The 26,157-nt window shown below is 45.5% G+C and overlaps 1 protein-coding gene across 3 annotated transcripts; it reads left to right on the forward strand.

Moving 5' to 3' along the window:
- Positions 1-721: 721 nt before the first annotated feature.
- LOC131405005 (uncharacterized) lies at positions 722-26,067 on the forward strand. 3 transcript variants are annotated; one of them, XR_009219891.1, is made up of 6 exons: positions 722-989; positions 11,056-11,136; positions 11,837-12,098; positions 18,081-18,261; positions 23,838-23,915; positions 24,569-26,067. XR_009219891.1 is itself a non-coding variant. In XM_058540308.1 (5 exons), exons 3-5 carry the CDS (start codon positions 12,000-12,002, stop codon positions 25,052-25,054), a joined length of 663 nt encoding a protein of 220 aa, XP_058396291.1. In that variant the 5' UTR covers positions 722-989; positions 11,056-11,136; positions 11,837-11,999; the 3' UTR covers positions 25,055-26,067. The 3 variants fall into 3 exon arrangements, 1 of the variants encoding a protein (XP_058396291.1); XR_009219892.1 differs by lacking the exons at positions 23,838-23,915; positions 24,569-26,067 and adding an exon at positions 22,533-23,516; XM_058540308.1 differs by lacking the exon at positions 18,081-18,261.
- Positions 26,068-26,157: the final 90 nt, after the last annotated feature.

Raw genomic sequence — 26,157 nt, forward strand, 5'->3', positions numbered from 1 at the left:
GCAATATAGTTATTTACATAAGTTCAATAAGAATCTGTTCTCCTTATAACAGGACACAATTAAAAACACTGGTTATATTACCAAAGTTGTGGCTAAAACATCATATTTGCGATATAACCATACAAGTTTTGAAGAATAAAGATTAGACTTTATAGAATAAAGCCACATAAAAGTATTGGCCTAGTACCTTATGTTCCAAGTGTGGGAGATCAAGATTTGGCCACCCTGAAATCTATCTCTTTACCTTGGTTGTTTTCTCTGAGGACATTTGACCTCCCCCACTAACTGCCTAAAAAATTTGACATGGTGGCTCCTTCCTGGAACAGATCTATCATGATGGCTGTAAAGATAACGTAGGGTAAATGTTACAATAGGAAAGGCACCAACAAGCCCCTCTTATCAGAAGTTCTGTCTCTCTAGCCACATTCTCTGGATGACCCTGCAAAGAGTTGCCAGACAATCATTTACATTTATAAGGGAAATCTCCATTTGTAAAGGTATCTCCCTCTCTGTTTGGAGAAGAGAGGGGGATGAGCTCATTTCTAGTGACTTATCAATGTGGAAGGTGAGGCCTTGAGCTACATAATAAACCTTACTCTTGTTTACTGTGCTTTAGTGGTAATCTCCTGTAACTGACTCCCCCCACCCCCAAAATCCTCCTTTGTCATTGGCTGAAAATGATATTTAAGACGAGAATTTCTACTATTGCGTTGAAAAACGCAGTGTCCCTGCTTTCTCCCATGTATACATGTTATTAAACTTAGTATTATTTTCTCCTGCTAACCTGTCTTGTTGATTATTTGGCCAGCCAGAAGAACCTTAAGGGAAAGGGCAGAGGGAGAGTCTCCCTCTCCCCCCTACAGTTTTGGCGAGCCAGCCAGGAGACCACACTGGCTGGCAAGTTGCCTTCTCTGGCTAGAAGACCTGCCTTCTACCTGGACTGCTGCAGATGATGAGATACGGGAACGCCTGACGAAAGCCGGCAAAAGGTAAGACTTCTTACCACGTCAGCCTCCCGGAATCTCTATCTGCAGAGTCCGGTGGAAAGAAGTGATGAGAATTTTTTTCTCTTTCTAAATTTAGATTGGTAGGAGAAAATATTTGGGAAACTAGTTTCTTGGGCTTTTAGTGACTCTTGGTTTAAATTTGGTAGAGTACTCTTGGTTTTGATCTTGATCCCTTTTCCTCCCAGAGTAGTCTCTGTCTTGTTCTGTGTCCTGAGAACTTGGCTTTGTGACCAGTGAGAATCTTCTTGGTCTCCACCATACGGAAGGTGCATTTACCAGGGTGCACCTTGGTGGCCAGTCGAGTAGACTGGGGTTCCGAACTGTCTCTTTGTCCGGTTGTGCCAAGTTCTCAGGGGATTTTGTCATAAAAGACCCAGTCCATAAGGGCTTTTGTCATCTTTACCTTCGTTGCTTGTTAGTGCTGGAAAAATCCCATTCCAGTATCGCCTGCCCGGTGTCACAGATTAGCGGGTCTGTGACTGGAGGCGTCCCACACTATTGTGAGAGACCGGAGACACCATCCTTACCGCCTGTGCAACGAAGGTCTTCATTTTCTCTGAATATCTTTGGGAGTAAATTCTGTGGATCATGGGGGCTACATCATCTGTGCCCTCACCAGGGACGCCTCTTTGCGTCCATGGTAAATTTCTTCTAAGCGTGGAAAGTTACCTCCGGGTCTTTCCTTAAAAAGGCTTATTGGTTTGAGTCACTATTAGAATAAATATACAAATGAAGATCCTACTCGTCAATGGCCAGACGACGGATCCTTTGAATTGGAAAAACTTCTAAATTGGGGGAAAAAAAATGTTTTGAGAGCTCTCACATAATTATTTATTTGGTACCTAGAAAAGGCCAGAAAAAGGAAAGAAAAAATTTGACTAGCCTTAAGACCTTGATTCAGGTTACAATTAAATTGAAAACATGTAAAAGTGTAAGTGTTGATAAGATTATAAAGGTTAGAATGTTTGAGCTAATTTTATATAAAGAGGTTACATCAACCTTGCCTGAATATGTTTTAAAATGTCTGACTGAGAATGCTCCCCTGGTCCAAAATTATAAGACCAAGACCTATTGATAAAAATTTTAATGATAACTATGTTTAAAGGTATAAGAAGTGATGAAAATTGCATGAAATTTTGTAGGAAAAACTGATGTTATTTCTATTACAGAACTGGTTAACAAAAATAGTAATTTAAATGATGGCTAATTTTATCTGAAGTCTTATAAAGTCTTATAGGCAATCTAAATAATTATTGAGAACAAATAAATAGTTGTGAAAAAGATAAATGATAGATAAACTTTAAACAATAATTATGTGTTATGGTGGTTACAGCTTCCAAACTCTTTTTGGTGACTTAAAACTTTAGAGTTTTGCTAAATTTTATGATAAAAATTCAATTGAGTATCTAGATAATTTCCAAATAAGATAAGATATTAGACATTGATTGCTAAATATACATTTGTCTACTTTTGGCTTTTCATTACAGGAAAACTAAAAGATGTTTTAGGTCTATTGGTAAACATGTGTTTTATTAAAAGATTGTACTATAAAGTAACATGTTTCTAGAAGTTATGAAGTGTTCATAAATTTTCCAAGCCACAAGATACTAATGTAAAAAAAAGTTTATAATTGTTTAGTTTTTACTTACAAATTAAGGTTTCTAAGGGTTAAAATTTCTAATTAATATATGTGATTGAAGCTACTAAAAAATTAAGAAAAATATGTCTGTGTACAAGGAAAATAAGATGTATAAAGAAGGAACAAAGAATAGAAATATTTTGTTTGGTTAAGAAAGATAAATTTGTCCTCAAGTACTAGGAGAGAAAAAAAAGACATGGGACAAATTCTGAATGTAAAAAGAAAGTTATAGAAGGTTTGTGGAAGAGGAATTCTAGAAAAGGAGTTTTTACATGGTCAAGTTGGCTAAGATTGAAATGAATTTAATTAAGTAAATGAGTTTTAATAGCAGAAGTAAGCTGATGCAAAATTGAAATTTCTCGTAAAAAGATAATTTGCTTAAACTTGATAAAGAGGTTATAAAAGATTTTTCTTTACCTTTGAGTAAGTCTACCAAAAAAAAAAAAAAACCTGTTAAAATAATTTCCTGTGTTCAAAAGACTGAGGTCTCTCTACTAAGGTTTTTTAGACTGTTAATACTCTGTTTGCTTTGACTGTTTATATTTTTGACAAGCTCCACCAAAATTCATATCTTAAAATAAGTCTTTTTTTCTTTGAGAATTTTCAAAGGGCCCTGGAACTTCTCAAAGAAATTTGCTCTCTTCCTATAAAGAGAAAGATACTTAACTTATTAGGCTTATTCAGTATGTTAAATTACATAGAAAACATTGTCAGACAAGTGATGATAAGTCTGCTTAGGTGCTATTATGTGGGCAAATGTTATTGACATAGGTGTTTTAAAATTGTATAACATTACTAAAATTCTGATCTGTCCTGATTATCAGTCATAATTCTGGTTATTATTTTAAAATGTTGTATGTCACAAAATTAACCAAATTTCTTTGTCAATTGCCATTTTGAGGTCTTGTTGTTTACAGACTTATTTCTTTACTCTAATGCTTTTACAAAATATGTTTCAACTTCAGAAAAATTCATGAAAAGGACTCTGATATTTATACTGGAATACAGGTTTCTGACAAACTTTCTGATCATAAAACTGAACTTGGTAAGAAATTACAGAAATCTGATGGAAAAACTGACTTCATAAAGCTGCTAACAAAAAGATTGGGATCAAAAATAGATTACACAAGACTGAATAAACTGATAAGGATGATTATAATTTTTATGATTTTTCATTTGAAGTATTGCTGAATTTTTAATGTTTTGTTTTTTCAGATTCAAAGAAAACTTTTTCTCTTTTCTCCTGAGCTAACTATGACTTATAGCAATTTGGTAAATGATACTTTTGTAAGTAAAATTAAAATATTTATCTTTTTCTCTCTACCTGATCCCTCGAATTTAAAAACTCTTAATAAGTGAATATTGTTGTTTTCATGGCAATATAGTTATTTGCATAAGTTCAATAAGAATCTGTTCTCCTTATAACAAGACACAATTGGAAACACTGGTTATATTACCAAGGCTGTGGCTAGAACATCATATTTGCGATATAACCATACAGCTTTTGAGAAATGAAGATTCGACTTTATGGAATAAAGCCACGTGGAAATATTGGCCTGGTACCTTATGTTCCAAACAGCACTTAGCAGGATAAATAAAGAATGTCACTTATCTGGCAGGTACAAGGAACCTCAAAATATTTTGGGGAAACCTCGTAAGAAAAAAATTCACCCAAATCTGTAGATATTACAGACAACGTCTGATGACAAAATCCTTGGCTTGGCTTTCCTGGCCTCAAGAGGCCTTTAAAGTTCAATCTGAGATTCCTTATAAAAAGTTCCAACAAAGCAGATTTAAAAGAGCCTATGTGATCAATTGCTATTCTTGCTGTACTTATGTAAATAATTGGGCCAACTCTACTGGAACTAGACTTATTTTGCAAACTAGTTAGTTTTAATTTGGCTATCTTTGATAAAAATGAGGGTGATTTTAGAGAAAAAAATTATATTTCAGTAAAAACTATAGTATACATTTGCAGATATTGGATCCTAGTTTTGTTAATTGTCTTTTGAGGTTTTTGTTTTATATCTGGTGACTAGACTAGATCCTGATTTCTTCTAGTCTCCTAAAATATCTGGCTACAGATATCCAAACTAACGTTTTTGATTTTTTCCATCATTTTCATTTGAAATCACTAAAAACTAAACCTGCCCTTTTTCCTAAAGCCTTACAAACTAAAGCTGATGGACTTGATATAAACTTGAGATGACCTGACGACACCATCCGAGACATTTTAAACTGCAAAAGATGCTTTGACGCTGACATCTAAAATTCTTCTTCACTGGCTGTCCTCTGAACTCAAAAACTGCTTTACAACTTGCTCCAACCATTAACTTTGTTTTTCTTTTATCAAAATGCTTCTATTAAATACTTGATTGCTTGCTTCCACAATATAGACATAACCTTGAGAGCCCACCTACATCACCACCTTCCAAAAAGAACTTAATTGAACTGATCTATTATCAAGACTAAAAAATGGGCTCAGTGAGATGAAACAATCTACCAACTCAGCTTCTAGACTATGAAACTTCTTTAAGTTTCAAAAAGACTGTGAAACTTTTAGTTTCAAAGGCGGGACTGTGGGAGATCACGATTTGGCCACCCTGAAATCTATCTCTTTACCTTGGTTGTTTTCTCTGAGGACATGTGACCTCCCCCACTAACTGCCTAAAAAATTTGACATGGTGGCTCCTTCCTGGAATAGATCTATCATGATGGCTGTAAAGATAACGTAGGGTAAATGTTACAATAGGAAAGGCACCAACAAGCCCCTCTTATCAGAAGTTCTGTCTCTCTGGCCACATTCTCTGGATGACCCTGCAAAGAGTTACCAGACAATCATTTACATTTATAAGAGAAATCTCCATTTGTAAAGATATCTCCCTCTCTGTTTGGAGAAGAGAGGGAGAGGAGCTCATTTCTAGTGACTTATCAATGTGAAAGGTGAGGCCTTGAGCTACATAATAAACCTTACTCTTGTTTACTGTGCTTTAGTGGTAATCTCCTGTAACTGACTCCCCCCACCCCCAAAATCCTCCTTTGTCATTGGCTGAAAATGATATTTAAGACGAGAATTTCTACTATTGTGTTGAAAAACGCAGTGTCCCTGCTTTCTCCCATGTATACATGTTACTAAACTTAATATTATTTTCTCCTGCTAACCTGTCTTGTTGATTATTTGGCCAGCCAAAAGAACCTTAAGGGAAAGGGCAGAGGGAGATTCTCCCTCTTCCCCCTACACAAGCAACACTTACCAAGATAAGTAAAAAATGTCACTTATCTGGCAGGTACAAAAAACCTCGAAATATTTTGGGGGAACCTCAAAAGAGAAAAATTCACCCAAATCTATAGATATTACAGGCAAAGTCTGATGACAAAATCCTTGGCTTGGCTTTCCTGGCCTCAAGAGGCCTTTAAAGTTCAATGTAAAATTCCTTACAAAAAGTTCCAACAAAGCAGATTTAAAAGAGCCTATGTGATCAATTGCTATTCTTGCTGTACTTATGTAAATAATTGGGCCAACTCTATTAGAACTAGACTTATTTTACAAACTAGTTAGTTTTAATTTGGCTATCTTTGATAAAAATAAGGGTGATTTTAGAGAAAAAAATTATATTTCAGTAAAAACTATAATATACATTTGCAGATATTAGATCCTAGTTTTATTAATTTTAAGGTTTTTGTTTTATATCTGTTGATGGGACTAGATGCTGATTTCTTCTAGTCTCCTGAAATATCTGGCTACAGATGTCCAAACTAACGTTTCTGATTTTTTCCATCATTTTCATTTAAAATCACTAAAAACTGAACCTGCCCTTTTTCCTAAAGCCTTACAAACTGAAGCTAATGGACTTGATACAAACTTAAAAGATTACTTGATGACATCATCAGAGACATTTTAAACTGCAAAAGATGCTTTGACGCTGACATCTAAAATTCTTCTTCACTGGCTGTCCTCTAAACTCAAAAACTACTTTACAACTTACTCTAACCATTAACCTTGTTTTTCTTTTGTTTACATAAAAATGCTTCTATTAAATACTTGATTGCTTACTTCCATAATATAGGCGTAACCTTAAGAGCCCACCTACATCACCACCTTCCAAAATAAACTGATCTATTATCAAGACAATAAAATGTGTTCGGTGAGATAAAACAGCCTACCAACTCAGCTTCTAGACTATAAAACTTCTTTAAGTTTCAAAAGGACTGTAAAACTTTTAGTTTCAAAGGCGGGACTGTGGGAGATCAAGATTTGGCCACCCTGAAATCTATCTCTTTACCTTGGTTGTTTTCTCTAGGGACATTTGACCTCCCCCACTAACTGCCTAAAAAATTTGACATGGTGGCTCCTTCCAAAAACAGATCTATCATGATGGCTATAAAGATAACGTAGGGTAAATGTTACAATAGGAAAGACACCAACAAGCCCCTCTTATCAAAAGTTTTGTCTCTCTGGCCACATTCTCTAAATGACCCTGTGAGGAGTTGCCAGACAATCATTTACATTTATAAGAGAAATCTCCATTTATAAAGATATCTCCCTCTCTGTATTAAAAAAAAGAGAGATGAGCTCATTTCTAGAGACTTAATCAATGTAAAAGGTGAGGCCTTAGGGCTACATAATAAAACCTTACTCTTGTTTACTGTGCTTTAATGGTAATCTCCTATAACTGACTCCCCCCAACCCCCAAAATCCTCCTTTGTCATTGACTGAACGTGATATTTAAGACGAAAATTTCTGCTAGTGTGTTAAAAAACACAGTGTCCCTGCTTTCTCCCATGCATACATGTTATTAAACTTGATATTATTTTCTCCTACTAACCTGTCTTGTTAATTATTTGGCCAGCCATAAAAACCTTAAAAAAAAGGACAGAGAGAGATTCTCCCTCTTCCCCCAACAAACCCAAGATAGGAATCTATAACTTTGGTTCTTAATAAAGAATTTCCTTAAGTCTCTGTGATTACTAGTAAAAACTCAACTATGGGTGAAGAGATGTGGTTCTGCTGGCAATATCTGGCTTCAACATGCATAGTTAAACCTGCCACACCCGTAGGTAGATTAGACTTGACCTCTCTACGACCTCTGCCCTTGGTATTTGACCTTGGAAAAATAAGAATTTTAAAAAGCTGTTGTTATTAGCACTCAATGCTAGAAATGCCCATTAAAGAGTGAGTTTGATTTGGTAAACCAAAGAGAGTAAAAGCAGAACGAAGTCTTTAATATCTATAAAATTTCAAAAAATTCTAATTTTTTAAAATATAACTCTATTTTTGCCACAGTGCAAACTGTGTATATATGAATGAAATATCCCTCTGTCCATTTCTTAAGTTGTTTCCATTGATTTGATGGATTTATCCTCTAATCCAGATTCCAAGTGTAAAAGAACATCTTGGTCCTTCAAAGAAAAGAATCCATTGAATTTGATTTTCTTTTAGCTCGGCATCCCACAGGTTTGAGGAATAAATTATCATGTAATGATACAATGATTCTGAAATCTAATTGTTAATTAGAGGGGTGTAAGTGATGATTGAATGGTGATTCATCCCCATGGTCAGGGGTATTGTACACATGGATGTGTAAACACGATTCAGGAAGGTGTTTCAGCCCCGTGACATCCCTGAGAACCACAGTGCAGGAGGATCTAGGCACACAGCCATCTGCCTCAATCTCCTGGGTTATGTGTAGATCCAGGGGTCTTGAGAGTGGCTTCAGAGCAGCTAACTTTTATCTATTTCTCCCCTTCCTTCTCTCCAGCTTATCTCAAACAGTCTTGACTATCATATTTTAAAGTAAGACCAATTATAGTTATCTACATGAGCTTCTTGTTCATTATTGCAGAGTAATAATCAGGCATAGCATTAAATATCATTTAATTGACCTAATTAAATTTGTTGTACCTTATAATTGATTAGAACACTAAGTGTAGTTCACCAAATGTGTTAATCTGCTTACAACTGCCATGTGTCTCACTCCTCTTAGAAGTGTATCTTTGGCCAATCACAAGATTTTAATGAATGAAATCATCATAAATTAAGATAATGTATTGTCTTTTGGATGATCGGGAGGCATATGGGTCCATTTTGGAAATATGCCCATCTGTCTTTGCTCCGCATGGGAAGTTTGTGGTCACTAGGTCTCCAGGTGGCTTGCACAAGCCCTAGGTCTGTAATAGCTTGGTGCCTCTCCTTCTACTTGGGGTAGAAATAAAAGAGGTCAGAGAGACTTATTAAAATTTTGGTTGCATGAAGTCATCTATGAAGACCATCCATGCATATTGTTCTGGATAGCTCTCTGTTCCTAAGACTACTAGTTACTTTAAGGGCCTGTCAGGAACTGTGAAAGGTCTGATATTTTACCTTACCTGCAAGCTAATAAGTCAGCCTACCATGGTCTTATAGAAGCTGGCAAAAGACATGAGACCCATGGGTCAGAAACAAAGGACTTAATGACACAGCAATAGCAGTGGCCAGAGTATCAGCATTTGCACCGGTTCACTAAATCCCACTTCCTACAGGGTGATACACAGTGGGCCAGGTGACATGCAGAGGGTTGCAAGAACTCAGATCTTAAGGAACTCAAATCTTTGATAATGGGCAGCATGTCTGCTGACCTTTGCCCTGGGGGCTGTTATTTTTATTATACTGGGCAAGAGCGGCACTATTTCTATCTTCCAAGGCTAACAGCTCTACACACATCCTTGAAAAGATAACCTGGTTTTACTGGCTTTCAAAGATAAGCTTGGATGAGACTTCATCATCATTCAGTTTTCTGTTTCCTTTAGTGAGATTTTGCAAATATGCTCTTTTCTCTGTAAAGTTCACTAACTTTATTCATACATAAGGGATGCTTTTGGTTTTATTTATTAAGTTGAAATTTTCTTATTAGAGCAAATGATGAAACTATTATGGGTTGGATCTGAAAGTATGCTTTTCCAGGAAAAGTGTGAAAGATCAGTGCTCACAGAACTTTGCCACAAGGAGCTGATATCAAATTAAATGATTTTAATTTGAATACTGTTTTGTACAACTTTCTTCCATCTTACTTCATCCTCTCTGCTTCCTGTAACTCCCATATGAGAATGGGACAGTTTCTGGGATTCACTGAACTCATTTACAATATTCAAATGGTTTTGTCTGTTGTGTTTTTTTTTATTGAGGTATAGTTGACATGCAACATTATATTAGTTTTAGGGTTACGACGTAATGATTCAATGTTTGTATATGTGTTGAAATGATCACCACAATAAGTCCAGTTAACATCCGTCCCCATATAGAGTTACAAAACTTTTCTCTTGTGATGAGGACATGGCGTATTTCAAGGTGCAGAAGAATCAACGATGATGTCATACTTTTCTATATACAGCTTGATGAATTTGGACATAAGCATACACCCTTGAGACTGTCACCACCATCAAGGCCACAAACATATCCATCACCTCCCAAAGTTTTCTTTCACCTTCTTTATTAGTATTATTCTGTGGTAAGAACTCTTAATATCTACTCTATTAGCAAATGTGACTTATGCAACACAGTCTTGTTAGCTGTAGGCACTATGCCGTATCCTAGATCTCCAGAACTTATTTATCTTCATAACTGAAACTTTGTATCCTTTGACCATCAGCTCCCCATTTCTCTATCCCCCCAGCCCCTGGCAACCACCATTCCAACCTCTGCTTGTATGAGTTTAACTATTTTAGATTCCACATATAAATGAGTATTTGACTTTCTCTGTTTGCCTTATTTCACTTAGCATAATGTCTTCTAGGTCCATCCATGTTGTCAAAAATGGCAGGAATTCCTTCTTTTTTCAAGGTTGATTAATATTCCATTTCTTTATCTATTCATCCGTCAGTGACATTTAGGTTACTTCCTTATCTTGGCTATTGTGAATTAGCTGCAATGAACATTAGAGGGCAGGTATCTCTTTGAGACCCTGATTTCAATTCCTGTGGGTATATACCAGAAGTGAGATTGCTGGATCATATGCAAGTTTTCATTTTTGGAGGAACCTCCATACTGTTTTCCATAATGGCTGTACTAGTTTACATTCCCACAAGGGTTCCTTTTCTCCACATCCTCACCAACATTTACCATCTTTAGAGTTTTTGATAATAGCCATCTTAACAGGTGTGAAGTGATAGCTCATTGTGGTTTTGATTTGCATTCCCTGATGATTAGTGATGTCGAACAACTTTTCAGACACCTATTGGCCACTTGTATGTCTTCATTGGAAAAAGTCTATTCTGGTCCTTTACCCATTTTTTAAATTGATTTTTATTTTTGTTATTGAGCCAACACAAAAAAAGAGAACAAAATTTCCAAGCATTTTGGCTGCTTCCCAGTTGATGCAGACGGCTTTGTATTTACAGTGGTACCAAAAGATCATGTTTCGTGATTTTCTTCAGCATGTTATAAGACCAGCAGTAGCTGCGGCATGGCAGATATCGGGATCTTCTTGGTTTGGAGATTTACAACATAAATGAGTGGTAAGGAATTTTTTATTCTTCAAGGAAATTCTTGAGATCATAGTCGATGGAATCCAGGATTGATAGGTGTAGGAGGAAATTAAGGTGAGCATCGGTGATCTGGCATTATTTCTGAACTTGAGGGACAGATATCTACTCTATGAGCGTTTGAATAAAAATATTAGAGATCAGGAATTTGTGGTGGATGAATAAGTTTTCTGAATTATTTACTTTTGAACATCACCATTTGGATTATGTGAACATCTGGGATATGGGAGTAAGTCAATAACAGGGTGGTTGATAATGTCACTATTGATTTAACTTCTATGAACACCAAGTGGTCAATGGATTAAGCAAATGAGTAGTCAGAAAACACAGAAATGGTAGGATATGGGATTCAGTAAAGGACTTGGGACCGACTGTCCTGAGAGGGAATGCCAGGACTTGTGCGGTTGAGAGTGACAAGGACAAGAAGAGAATAGAAACACACTCAAAGAAGGAGTTAACAGGATGGAGGAGGAAAAATGATCTGGAGTAGCCTTGAGCTTTGACCTTGAGCTTTCTGTTCTTGATGCAAATCTGCCTGATGACATCCCAGGACAGGTCAGGTCTATCCCCAGAGGATAGAGGGAAGGTGGAAGTACAAAACAGCCAGGATAATTGTCCTAAAAAGGCAGGCTTCCTTTATCATTTGACCCAATTTCATGATTTATTTTTGTAGAGTAAGAGGAAAAGAAGGATGACAGTCACGTCTTCACAGAGGAAGCAGTGTAACTGTGGGAACCAGTCCAAACCAAAGCCTGGTTTAAGCATCTTCATCCCTTTGAGGATGTCCAGTGACATATTCAAGAGGCCGGTTACTAGAATCCCATCCGATTCTGGCAATGACGGGTCTCTGGGAGGACACATTGGACCAGCCCCACCAGGTCTGCTGGCCCGAGAGACCACAAGGACTCCAGGCCTGCAGCAGTGAAGGACCACTGGTAAGTCCTTTCAATCTTGCCAAAGCATTGCAAAAACTTGCACCTAGTCACTCAGGTGAATCCTTGCCAGGTGTGCTCGCAGGTGGTCTGTACCCCAGGTCCCATGCCCACTCCTGCCTGTCTTCAGATTTGGCAGAGATGATTCCAGGAGCTGATCTGGGCATTCCACAGCCCCACTGCCAACAATTTCTGGTGACTGAGGAAGGTATCAGGAAGGAGGAAAGGGCAGTGAAGAGCACAGGAGAGAGACTGGTGATAGCACTGATGGCGGACAGACTTGCTAGCGAGGCAGAGAAAGTGAGGGGCCAAGAAGGACGTCCTGACAGCAGATGAAATGGAGCAGGCACCTCAGTGAGGTCTCTTGGCAGCATCCCTAATGTTTCCTTGCTTTGAGCTCTTGAAACTTTAAAATATACCAATACGTTTCTTTTATTAAACTCTGCTGCGTGACATAGAAAATATAGACAGTGGTTTCTTTCTGAAGTGAGAGGTTGAGTTTCAGGTGAGGAGAGAAGATCTTCCTTTTTCATGCTGTTCTCTTATTTTCCTCTACTACGTACATTATTTATTTGTACTTTCAAGTCAGCAGTGAGTTATCAATGTCACGGGATGATTCAGTTTTTCCCCTCACAGTCACAGTAAAACCTACTAAAAGTGGATTATTCTTTTTGTGTAATATTCCAAAATATTATTTCAAAAGCTCTTTTAGGTCTATGTTCTCAAATTAGATATTTACTAGTAGGTCTCCGTTTTTCTGTTCTTTGTTGCATGCTAATTCAGAGTTGCATCTAAGGAAATATCAGATTTCCCTTAGTTTTTTGGATCCATATGTGTTGGAAATTTGATTCATGAAAATGGACATGGCAGTTGGGGGATCGTGCTATTATCAAAAGAGGCCTTTTCAGCATCAGTAATCTGACAAGAACCCACTGCTTGTTGGGATTTAATTGTCTATTTGAGGGATCAAGCTTTCACTGTTGGCACTTCTCTTTCTCTTTTGAGGGAAAGTACGGCCTTCCCAGTCTTTCTTTTACCAAGTCACTTTCCTGGGTGGCTGTGCCGTGTCAGGAAGAGCCTGGGATGCCGGGTACCAGGATTCATCCTCAGCTTCTGGCTGTCCTGAGAAGGCTTCCCTGGCAGAGTCCAGCCTGTGTGTCTGGGTGACACTTGCAGCCATCAGAAAGGAGGGGATAACTCACAAGTGCCAAGCGATTCATCTGGCCCTTGTCTTACAGGGTCTTTCCGAGGGATGAGGGTCAAAATGCCACTTGGTGACCCTTTGAAAGCTCCTAGTCATGGGGTGGGTTCTCGGTGTGAGCTCAGAGCAGTGTCTGTTCACCACCAGATGGGAAGCATTTCAGTATTTTAATTGGTAAGGCTGTGTTCATGCACGTCCATGGATCATCAGTTCCATGGCATTTCCTGCTGGACCACCCCCATACCCCTGTCATGCCTCATCTTTCAAAGCACCAAACAAGGTTCACACCCCAGCAGGTGGTTGTAATATAACCACAGCACAAGACTGGAAAAAAACACAACTACCCAGGGGCCACACACTTTAAGGTCTCGGGCCCAAATGCCCCATTTGGACGAGTTGATAACACCAACACTGAGTGTGTAAACTGGAGGATTGTCCAAGACCATGGACCTCAGAATGACACGGGCTCAGAAGTCACCTTGAACAGCAAGGGACAGTGTGGGGTCACTCACTGGCCAGGAATATGGTCCCTCATCCTTGTAAAGTAGAGCTCACCCGGGCTCCATCAGGCCAAGCGAGGGAGGAGGCTGGGGGCCTTCTAGGGATTTTCTGTCCTAAAGGGAATTGCATAAGGAAGGCAGGGGTGCTGAAAATCCTAGTTCACAGGGAGCAGTCATCTTTATGGAAAGAGGCCCAGCAGTAGCTTTAAAAGCTGCGTCACAAATCTTTCCTCCTGGATACAGAACAAGCAGGAAAAGGAAATCAGAGTCCTGGACAAGGATCCCAGCAGGATTCAAAGCTAGGTCAGGGGTGAACAGGGAGCCCCTAGAGGGGCCTCAGGAGGGAAAATCCTGCCTGCCTTTAGACCATTTGCAAATGACCTTCCTCAGGCCTTGTCCTCTCCACCTGCACGTTTTGATCTTTTCACATTGTTTTCCCCACTAAGAGCTGATGCAATTCCAGAGATTGAACTAGAAAACTACAAGTTCCTAAAATTTGGTCAAAAGAAAACTCAAGAAGAGAAGCAGAAAACATTCCCTGTTCCTCCAGAATGTAGAAAGGCAGCCCCTGCCTGTGGCACGACCTGGTCCTGGGTAGTGCTGTTTTAAAGACACCCACATTTCAGTGGTTGTTGCTCTGCCTGTGAAAGTACCTTCAACCTTTATATCCCAAGGGAACGGGTGAGGGGCCGTGTCTGCTCCTGGAGCAGCTGAATGATACTGAAATGAACCAGTCCTCGGAGTTAGGGGGACTGGGGAGTGTCCCCAGTAGCCAGGGAAGGAGCTGGCCCTTCTCTCTTCTCCCACATACAATAAGCTGATGACCCGGAAGAGTTCTTGATTCAAGGAGAAATGTGAGATTCAGTTCTCACTTACATGCCTACAGAAAGTGACAGAACCACACCACAACTCCCAGGTTGTAAAGGGAAAAGGACTTTAATATAATAGTCAAATATGGTATTTATTATTTAAAACAAATAACCACTGTCCCTCCCCAATGTGTGAATAGGTGCTGGGGTAGAGATGTCAGGGAGCTGGGGTGGGGTCATTGCCTCTCTCTTGGGCTTCAGGGGCCCCAGGAATCAGCCTACAATGCTCCCCTTCCCATCAGGTGGGAGGAGCTGGCCCGGTGCATCGCAAGCATCCCAGCTGTATCCCTGCTGCTGAGGATGGGGCTGTGATGGGCCACTGGTATGGGGTTCGGTGTTGGGGCCTGGCAGCTGAGTAGAAGAGTCGGGTATCTTGAGGGACCTCCCTCAGAATCATCGCCTCCCACCCTGTCTCCACTGCACTGGGTGCTCCAGACCCTGTGCTCAGTGCTGTCAGCCACCAGTACCCCGTTTGTCCCTGCCATGTGAGTGGTCATTTAGTATCACTTATTTCACAGAGGAGGAAACAGAGTCTCAGGAAGCTGAAGAGAGTAACCCCAGTCACAGGACTGCTCAGTAGTGGAGCTGGGATCCCAGTGCCAGCTGTCCAACTCCCCAAGGCCACACTTAGCCCAAAGCTTTACTGAACCCCTAGGAGTCAGTCATCCCGGCCCAGACACTCACTCACCCCTGACCTTGATGATGGCCGGTTCTTCTTGGCCTTGAGTATTCTGCTGGCCAACTAGGTCTAGGGCTCCGGCTGGCCGGACAGGCTGTAGCTACAGGACAGAGAGGCACCTGTGAGCCTACCAGGAGCCACACCTCAGGTGTCTCCCCACTGCCTGCCCAGCAGCTGGAGTCTGGGTGCCCCGGGGTCGCCAGGCAATAAGGCCTGGGGCTGACCGGGGGCCCATGGAGACAGGCTCTCTGGACTGGCCAACAGGGAGAGTCCACCCCTGCCCTCACCCAACTCCTGCCCGGTCTCACCTCTCATTCTCGTTGAGCAGCTCCATGTCCTGGAACCAGGCCCAAAATCGCTCCTCGGGCTCTAGGTTGTAATTCTTTGCAGCCACCTGGAGCAGCAGGCTCTCCCTCATGACACGGTATTCCTGGGACCAGAGGGAAGGAGAGGATGCAGACAGGGCCTGGGTGGGGGATGCTGCAGGGGCCTTGTGGGGGGTGAGGAGTGGGGCAGGGGACCAGTCTTGGGAACCCTCCTTCCCTCCAGTTCCATCCAGCTCTACCTGTTCTCAGAATGGGAATAATCAGCCCCTCCTCCAGGAAGTTTTCCTTGGTGCCATCCTCCCCTCGATCCACCCGCCAATTGGATCGGTCTCCCACTTCTCTGTTATCAAACTCTTACACTCAATGTAAGATACAGGGGTGGAACCAGGGACTGTTCTGCCCAGAGGGTCTCTGAATTCCTCCTCCTTCCCCTCCCCTGCAGGGAGTGCTGCAGCTGCTCCTCAGTCCTCTTCTCAAGGTTGATCTCATTCCCCTGGAAGGCAGACAGCCAGAATCCATCAGACAGAGCCCCCTAGCCCGCCTAGCCCCCTATGCCCACCCCTTCTCATGGTGCACTACTGCCAGGTCCCCAGAGGGGGCCGGGCATGCAGAGAAAACAGGACTTGGACCTAGGCCGGGCTCTGGGCTCCAGAGAAGGAGGACATGGGGGTGAGGCTGAGGGACCTGGCAGCACAACCCTCTCTGATGACAGACTTGGAGGCTGAGGCCTCAGGCAGAGGGGACTGCTCAGCCACTTATATGCTGCCTGACTTGGAGGGACCCGACATCTCTCTCCCCAATGTGCAGCATGGGAGGGAGAGGCTGAGTCCAGCTCAGATAAAATCTCATGCAGCTGTGCCATCAGGCAGCTCTGAGCTTCCCCAGCCTGGGGAACCGGAATGGGTGTCTCAGCTGGAGCCTCTGTTCACTCATCCCTAAGATAGGCCTGCTGCCCCAGCTCCCAGGGGTGGCTGCAAGGCTCTCATGAGAGATGTGCCAAGTGCTGAGAGCTCAGAGCTCAGTTTGGGGTCTCCCGCATCCCAAGGCTCAGGATCCTGGTCCTCCCTGCCTGGTCCCCATGTTCACCCACCTCGAGATAATCACCCATCACCAGGTGCAACATCAGCAGGTCACCGAGGAAAGTGCCAAGATTGGGGATGACACCCTGTGACATTGGGGTGTAGGTGGGATGAACCCTTGCTCTCAAGTTGACCCCCTGCAGACCCTCCCCTGAAAAGTCCACAGCCACAGCCTCCTGGCCCACACCAGGGTTCCCACGGGGAGCAGCCTAGGACCCTTAGCAGCCTCCCCACAATTCTTCCTCCCTTCACACCCCAAGAACACCACACTCCTCCTCCTCACTTCCCAGGACCAGCTTCTGGCAAATCACAGGGTGTGCGGTCCCCAGCCCTCCCCACAACAACCCATCCTGCACCAGCTCTTCCAGGCCCCCTCCTGGTCACTTCTACTAGGGGATTCAGACACTGGCACCAGGAGGAAGGGCCCTCCTCTCTTGATTTGAGGCCTCCAGCTGGGAGGGCTGAGCCCCTCCCCCACAGGCACACTCACCTGCTGCTGCTGCTGCTGCTTCTCCTGCACTCTCTGGGGGCTGATCTCCGCGGGGGCAAACGTGGAGGGCCCCTCCTGCCAGGGTCAAGGACAGTGTCAGCGAGGCCATACTCCCCTCACCTCATTTCTCTCCAGCACCACTGGCCTCCGACCCTGGACATCTGATTTGAGTCAACTGGTACCAATGCCATTCCACCCTCCAAGGTGTTGTGATTCTAGAACAAGCCCAGCTCCAGCTCTTACTCTGGGTGTGAGCTTGGGCTTGTGGTCTGGCCTTCCCGAGCCTATTTCCTCATCTGGAAGGTGTGAGAACTCCACCTACCTCACAGGTTCTCCTGAGGACTCAGTGTCACATGACTGTCATCATTGTTCTCACCCTCACCCCTCCAGGTGGAGCAGGCAGAAAGCTCCCACATTCCTTTCCTCCCTCTTAGCTCCTCATCACCACCCTGTGAGGCCTGTACCATATGATCACCATCCTTTCATTTCCCTGATGAGGAGACAGAGGCCCAAACATGGGCAGTGAGTTGCTCAGGGGCCCACAGAGGAAAGGCCGCTTGCCCTTCCCAATCAGAAGACCTGTTCCAACATCCTCACCTAACCCCCAGCCCCACCACTGAGAACAGTCCTGTCCCCTGAGCTCTCAAATCTTGGTCCTGGGCCGAGCCGTGGATGGAGAGGATGGGGTGTCTTGGGAGTCTGGTTGAGTGGCTCCTGCCTGCCCCAGTCCCGTGGAGTGTCTGGCCCCCAGGCTGGGACAGAGGCCATGCCAAAACCTTCTCCTCCCCAAGGAACCCCTCAGGACATTCCCCTGCACTGAACTCTTTCTCTATCCACTCAGGAACTGGACCCCAAAGGTGCCACCTCTGATCCACAGGGAAGGGGGTGACAGGATACTTTGCTTCCTCTTTTACATGACACTCCTAACGTCCTTGCAGCAGGATCCACTAAGAATCCATCAGTTGCCTAGATGCTTCTCATAAGCCACCGGGGTCATATGTCATTGCCAACCAGGCACTCAGGTGAGACTCCTGTGGTTGACTCCAGTCACTGCTCTAGGGGTTCGGGGGGGTGTCCCAGAATGCACACACAACTGTCTCTGGTCCAGCCCTTCAGACCCAAGGATGAGCAGCCTGTTTGTCCACCTGGGCCATGAGAATCCCCTGCTGTGCCCATCCCCGGGGCAGGTAGGGTGCCGCCCCTTGGAGACATGGTGAAGACAGAAGGAACAGCAGGGTCCTGGCTTCCTGAGGACAGGTTTAGGCTGAGGGCTAAACCCACCCCAAACACCCAACAGCCTGGAAGAAGCTAGATCCAGCAGGATGGAAGCCAGAGTCCTGCTGATGGCGCCAGCTCAGCAACTCTTCCTGGAACAGCCCAGCCAACACCACTGTGTCCCATGACCAGGGCCTCCTGCCCACAAACGGCACCCCGCCAGCCCACGGGCTGAATAGATCCCTCTGCTTGTTAATCTGTGCAAGATAGATGGGAATGTTTCAGAGAAAATTCAAGTGAGAAAATATCAAAACCACAGCCTACCCAGTCACCCACCTCCCCCCCTCCTCTCTTTCTAGACCCCCAGTCTCCACTGTACCTTGGTCATCAGTTCTCTGCTCAAGGACTCGTCTTGGCTATAGAGCTCCTTAAGTTTTTCAGAGCTCTCCCTGAGGGGAGAGGAAAGAGGGAAGGATAAATTTAGGGATAATGTGAGGAGTCTGAGTGCAATTCCCTTTTCTTGGACAACCCGAGAGATTCAACCTGCCTGAAGGAGTGTTCTCACTGGGCTTCTCTGAGCGCTAAGGTCTCATGGGACTGGGACAGGGCTCTCCTGTTGCTAACTGTGGTTTCCATTCCCCAGCTATACAGAGCAGCTCTGTTTTGACCACTTTGAGTTTCAACTGAGCGTAGAGTTCTATTGCTATAAACACTTGAAAATCTCCAATGTGGCTCAAGCCAGTACCTGCCATTTAGGGAAACCGAATCCTGAAGCAGAACTGGTGCATTAAGGACCCCAGGAGACTTAGAGACACACTGCCGAGGCCCAGGCCCTGTCCCCAGCATTTGCTGCCACCCAGGAGTTCCCAGCTGACTGAGGGGCCAATGGCAGACATACAGGAGATCCCCCATCCATCCTGGTCCTCCTATGGAGAGAGGCCTATCCACAGGGAAACTTCCCCCGTGTGTTCTTCAGGTGGCTTGTGGAGGTTTTCCGCAGAGCAGAGATGACACTGTGGGGTAAGGAGAAGTTCTTCAGGATCTTGCACTCCTGGGGAAGGGAAGACAATGAGCTGTGAGGTGGGGTGCTGGAGTCCCACTTGCTCTAGCTTCAGTCCCCTTCTATTTAAATCACCCCTCCTGGATGAGACAGATGCTCAGGGAGCCCCAGAAGGGCACATTTAGGACCCAAAGAGTAACACTCACAGGGAGGATGATTTTAGCTCAATCCAGGGAAGGAGCCAGGTAGGAAGTGAGCATCCCCGCACTGGGACCTGGAGTCAAGGTCAGCGGGCCCCTGGCAGGAAGGGCCTAGGGACTTGCAGGGGCTTAGACCACACACTGCAATCCTGGGAGCTGACAAAGGTGGAGGCAGTTCCCAAGCCTCCAGAGAGGGGCTCCATTGGGCCTCCCACAGCACACCTGGGCCACCTGGATCCAGTTCTCCACCACCCTCGCCCTGTCCTGGGCTGTCATGCTCGGGTCCCCGAGGCAGGTGGTGATGACGAGGCTGGCCACCCTTCTCAAGTGGTCGACGGTGGCCTGGACGTTGGGTGCCAGGTGCTCATTGCCGGGCTTGTTCCTCTTGCCCCAGGTGGAGCCCAGGCACTGAGAGGGCACCACCTTCTGGAAGAGCTCCTGGGGAACAAGGGGAGTGTCACCCAGCCCTGCCACACCCCAGCTGGGTCCACAGTCCCCAAAGTCCCACACAGGGGTCACAGTCTAGAGCTGGAGCTCAGGAAGCTCAGGATGTGGCCTGAGCCTTGTGAGAGTCCCTGGGTTTTCTTCTCTGTCCACCGAGGGCACCCAGCACAGGATGACCCAGGACCCAATACTGGCAGGGAAGGGAGAGGGGCATTTGCACCCAGCCCGTCCTGGCTAACTCCAAGCTCCAGATGGTGGCTCAACTCGGCTCATCCCAAGGGGGCATCTTCCACCACCCTGATCCCCCCTCTGGTCCCGTTCCACATTCTGATGCACATTCCCCTGTGGAAGCTACAATGCCTTGTCTGTCTCCCTTGTAGTGAAATACACATCAGGTGTCTAATAAGTCCTGAGGCTCTTGAGCCTCCTGAGCAGCCGGTTGGGCCACTGTGGACCTGGCTTCACACAGTGAGTTCCACTCTGCCACTGATGGGCCAGGGCCCCCCCAGTTTTCCATCTCTTCTACCTCATGGAGTCGGCACAGGCACTCTGTGCAGCAGGTCCTCTTAATATCCACCTCTACGGTCTGCAGGTGGACAGCAAAGGCTTGGGGGTTCAGAAAGTTGCCCAGGTCATATGCTTGGTAAGGGGTGGAGCCGGGATTTGGGCCCAGATCATAGGAGTCTGGGTCAGGTCTGGGGCAACGGTGGCAGAGGGCAGGCCTGCCCCACCCCGCCCTGAGAGCCCAGCTGCTCACCGCATCCATCACTGTCAACTGCTCCACCACCAGCTTAGGAGGGAAGGCCGTGAGGTTAGGCTTCTTCTCACGCTCCTTAACAGCCACAGGTGGAGATGGACTTCCCACTAGAAATGATGGTCCAGGTGACTCCAGCTGAGCAGCTCCCACTCCTGCTGGAGCCGATGTTGGCCCTTGCTCCAGCTCCAACACTGCTGATGGAGGGGATGCTGGCTCCAGCGCTAGAGGGGGTGTTGTCAACGGAGCTGGAGCCAGCTCTACCTCCACCACTGCCCACTGCTCTGCTTCTGCCGCTGGCTGGAGCTCTGCAGCTGGCGCTGGAGCTGGATAAAGAGAAAGGTTCACCCATATAGCTGACTTTCCATGTGTCCTTCTAAACACAGGAAAGATCCCACTTCCCTTCCAGGAATAGCCAGCTTGCAATCCCCCTTACCCTCTGGCTCTGCCTCAGTGGCCTCCAGAAGCTCACACCAGACAAGGGAAAGAGGGTCGCTGCAGCTCAGCTGTGAACCAGGCAAGGAGACATGCATGTACATTCCCTTTAGCTTGAATAAGGGACAGCCCCAGTCTGGTCCCGCCCTGGTTCTGGTCCAACCCCGTCATCTCAAGGTCCTGAGTGTGGAGGCCCTCTGCTCCTGCTCTCATCTCAGAGCAGCACTGGATGGTGTTTGTGGCCTCATGCACCTGCCCCTTGTCTAGTGAGTAGGTGAAGTTGAAACCATTGGGCAACTCCTCGACGACCTCCTGAGTGGAGTTCTGCAAAGACTGCCCGGGAGCTGGGCCAGAAGGAATCAGGGGCTGCCTGCACATTGCCACTGGGGTCAACCCCCAAGAGAAAGTCTGCTCCTCATTTCCGGCACAGAGGGGCATCCCTGCAAAGGACTCATGTCAGGGAGGGAAGGAGATAAAACCTCTAGGGCTTGGTAACATATGAGTAGAGGAGCTCACCTTCTCATGCTGCCAGTCATGACCTGGAGTATGAACATGACAGACCCACCAGTCTTCTGACATCTAATGTCCAGCTCCTGCCCAGGAATGACCCGCCCCTCATGCCCTGCCTTCCCCACTCTGCACAGACACATGCGCGCGCGTGCGCGCGCGCACACACACACACACACACACACACACAAAGAGGGGCAAGGGGTGTGGGGCTGATCAGGTAGGATCACAGTTGTGCCCTGGCCTGCACTGGCCTTTCCTGGGCTGCCCCATGTTACCCTTCATTGCCTCCTGTCAGACACCCAGAGGTGTCTGGGATGAGGGCTGAGCCAACGTCGGCAATGACCAAAAAGATTCTCTTTCTGGGCTGTTTTGAGCCCAGATCCTCAAAAATTTGGGATACAACAACAAAACATTTTTGCTTGTTGACTGTCTCCAGTCAAGTGAGCTTGATGGCAAGCTGTGGGTGCCTGGTTACCAGAGTTCTAAGATCTGATGAGGTCTATGACCAAGGAAGTGGGGTCATTTTTCAAGATTCCTTTACCTGGGCCCCTTCCCTCAATCAGACTTGTCCAGAGCTGCCCCCTGCGCCTGGGCTGCTAACCCTCCTCCCCTATGTCATCTCCTGAACTGTACACAAGGAGCCTACATATCCCTAGCCAAAGCTCCCTGGAAACCTAACTCAGGTCCTAGCTTTGAAGAGACAGAGATGAATGCAGACCTCCTTTTTCTTGCCAGTTCTACATCCTGGGAAAGTCCCTGTGCCTCTCAGGTCCTCCCCAGTCTCCAAACCTGCACTATGGGGATCAGACTAGAATCTACATCCTAGGGACGTCACCCAGTGTATATGAGATAATATCTATTACCCCTGTGGGCTGGTGTCACATGTACCTAAGGCACAAACTTAGAGATGGAAGAATAACAAGGAGGGGTGGGAGGTAGCACAGAACACCACTCAAAACATGCCTGGGTTCCATGAATGTGATATTGGAACAGCTGCTTCCAACTTGGCCTCATTTTCAGGTCAGCATCATGAGGGGGTTGAAACTAATGGAAATTTAGATACTGCCATCCTGCGGCATAAAACCATTCAATTGTTTCCTGTTTTATGGAGAATGAGACCCAAGTGCCTCATCTTGGCCTATGAGGTGGGCAGCCTCCACAATGGTACCCAGTAAGCCCCACTCATGTTATACACATCCCCGTGGAACCACTAAGTGGTTAGTAACTGGCTTCTGAACATAATAACAGCCAAAATGATGGGATGTCTTGTCTAAATTTTAACTAAACAAGTCTCTCACTTCCTCTTACTCCCTCTCTCATGTTCCATCTCTCTCTCTCTCTCACTCTGTCGAATCCCTGTAACTGAGGAATCAAATACCAGTGTTTTGGGGCTGCCCAAGGTGGAGGCCTATAGAGGAGAGAAGCACGGGAGTGCCCAGGCCAACAGACAGAAAGGAACTCAGGCTCTCAGTCCAAACTGAAGCCTGAAGGCTGAGAGTGAAATTGGGGGCCAGTCCTCCCCCAGTTGAGCCTCAGTTGAGGCCACAGCCCCAACCTATTCGACTCACTGAGGCAGAGGCACCCAGCTAAAACATGCCTGATTGCTGATCCACACATATTGCGAGATAGTTAACATTTGTAGTTTTGAAATGCAAGGTTAGGGGCAATGAAGTCAGAGAGGGAAAGGTAACTGACACAGCCTACCAGGCCCTGGCCCTACCTTCCACCCCAGCTCCTGTTCTCTCCTCCCAGCCTCCCTCCAGCCGCACTGGCCACCTTTCTAACCTCCTCTGGCCAAACTCACTTCTGCCTGTGAGATTCAGGGCCAGTGGGGCCATCTCCCTGACACACTGCTCCCAGACTTGTGCAGGGCTGGCTCCCTCTTGTCATTCTGGTCGCAGAAAATGTCACCCTAGTGAGGCCTTTCAGACCCTCCTACCCAGTGACCCCCAGTCCTCCCTCACAGCCCACTGCTGTGTTTCTCTACAGCACTTGCTCTTTTCTTTCTCATGTCTTTGCTTTTGTCCATTTCCCCTCTAGAGTGTGAGCTCCTGGCAGGCAGGGACCACTTGGTCATTTTCATCCCGCACTTTGGCACACCAGGGCACCTGGCACAAGGTGAGTGCTCATTGCACAACTGCTGAATAAGTACATGGGAAGATCTTGAACCCCTCCCCCTGCTTCTGACCAACTGTGATTGTGGAGATGAACACTAGTAATAGGAGGTACAAGTTGTTTCTGAGGCAGGGGGAAAGACCTCTGCTTGACTCTTTGCTGCTCCAGGAGGTCAAGTAAAGTTCAGTGGACATCGAGTAAATTCCAGGTTTACAGCAGAAGGAAAGGACTTGATGTATATATATATATTAGGTAATGGTTACCAAAATAAGTCTAGTTAATATCAATCACCAAACAGAAATAAAAGGATTTTTCCTGTTGATGAGAAGTTTTAGGATCTACTATCTTAGCAACTTTCAAATGTACCACACAGCAATGTTAACTTGCATAGTGCTGTATATCAAGTATATCACAATACAACTGAAAAAAATAAAAACAAAAACTCACTGGCCACCACTAACACAAGAGGCTTCCCGCCCCCTGGTGGCCAGCACTAGCACTGCAGCCCTCGCCAAAACAGGAACCTTTCTTTGCGTGTCCTCAAGGCAGAGGCTCTCCAGGGTCCCAGAGGTAAAGGAGCAGGACCTGTCGCCTTGGAGGGAGTGGGAGGAATCTCGGGAACTTACTTTTCCCCGCATTTTGCTGTCCCCCACCAGATGTCCTCTTCACTCCTGAGGCATCCAACCTTAACGAGGACAATGACTCCCCCCTGCCTCCAGATGAGGACCCCGAAGGTCCAACAAGGACTGGTCTTCTCCCCCATCTCTAGACTTGGTGTCCAGTGCTCTGGCATCTTCTTCATTATCCCCAGTTCTCATCCACCCAAGCCCCCAAGCCTCCTCAGTTCTAAACAGTCTCAAGTGGGTGGAAAGCATTTTCTCAGCGTTGTAGAGCACAGTAGGTCATCAACAGAGAACCTAGTCCAACAGACATGTTGTGAGTGCATGGAACCCTTGGAGTCACCTGCTGGATGCACTCGACTTTATACAGGAGGACCCTCACTGAGGTCTTCTCTCCTGTTCCCAATGCATACACAAGGGGAGGATGGGCTCATCACAGTTCTGGGTGCCCACAGAGGTGGACTGCGGGACCCCAGTCCTGTGCTCTCCAAGCTGGGCCAGGGATGGGTCTGGAACAGGTAGAAACCTAGGAAACTTAGGGATTCCTCTGCCCATCTCTGTGCCCCTGGACACGTATCTAGGAGAACAGATGCTATGGCCCCATGGGAGAGCTGCCTCCAGCCTCTCTCCCTCCTGCCTCTTGTCACTTCCTCCGGTTCGGCTCTTTCTTGACTGCACCTCCATGGCCCCTACATGAGAAGTCAGTGTGAGTGGGGGTGCCTGTGCACATGTGATGATGAGGAGAGGTAAATGACTCCATATGGACAGGGGTGGGCAGCAACCCCCTAGGATCTTAATGCCTCTCATTGCCAAAGGAAACCTGAGGGAAGGGGCGGAGCGTTGGCCAAGGAAGCTGGAGCTTTGTCTAGTCTTCAGGACCCTGACTACCTCCTGTGGTCTGGGCCAGTACCTGCCTCTTTCTGGGCCAGTTTCCCAACTGTACAGTGAGGGGTAAGATGTGCAACAGCACAAGCATGTGCTCGGCCAGGACAAGTCATCAGGCCCCATAGATACATTAAGTACAATTTAAGTGTATTGAAGACATTAATATTGCTGTGAAATCATCACCACGACCCATCTTCTGAACTCTTCTCATCTGCCAAACTGAAATTCTATATCCATTCATGAATGACCCCCATTCCTCCTCCTCCCAGCCCCTGGCAAACACCATTCTACTTTCTGTCTCTCTGAATCTAGCGATTTCAGGAACCTCATAGAAGGGAAATCACACAAGGTTGTATTTCTGTGACTGGCTTATTTCCTTTAGAGTAATATCCTGAAGGTTCATCCATGGTGTGCTGTATCTTAGAATTTCCTTCCTTTGTTAAGAATGAATAATATACCATTGTATGTATATACCACATTTTGCATATCCATACATCCCTGGACAGATACCATAGCCAGGCCCAAAACCAAGCCAAAAATAAAATGGGGCCCTGACCCGATTTTTATCAACGGTCCCCTGGAGACTACTTTCTTAAGCCATGTTCCATATATTTACTAAGGATCTGGTCTTGGGCCATGAGTTGTTTTTCAGAAACTCCGTTTTTCCTCTTTGAGCAAGTTTCAACTGGTTTGAGCCAGTGAGACCACAAGATGGCTGGCAAGACTCAAACCGTGACTGC

Source organism: Diceros bicornis, chromosome 4 (assembly GCF_020826845.1).
Source record: "Diceros bicornis minor isolate mBicDic1 chromosome 4, mDicBic1.mat.cur, whole genome shotgun sequence".
In the NCBI taxonomy this organism is placed as follows: Eukaryota; Metazoa; Chordata; class Mammalia; order Perissodactyla; family Rhinocerotidae; genus Diceros; species Diceros bicornis.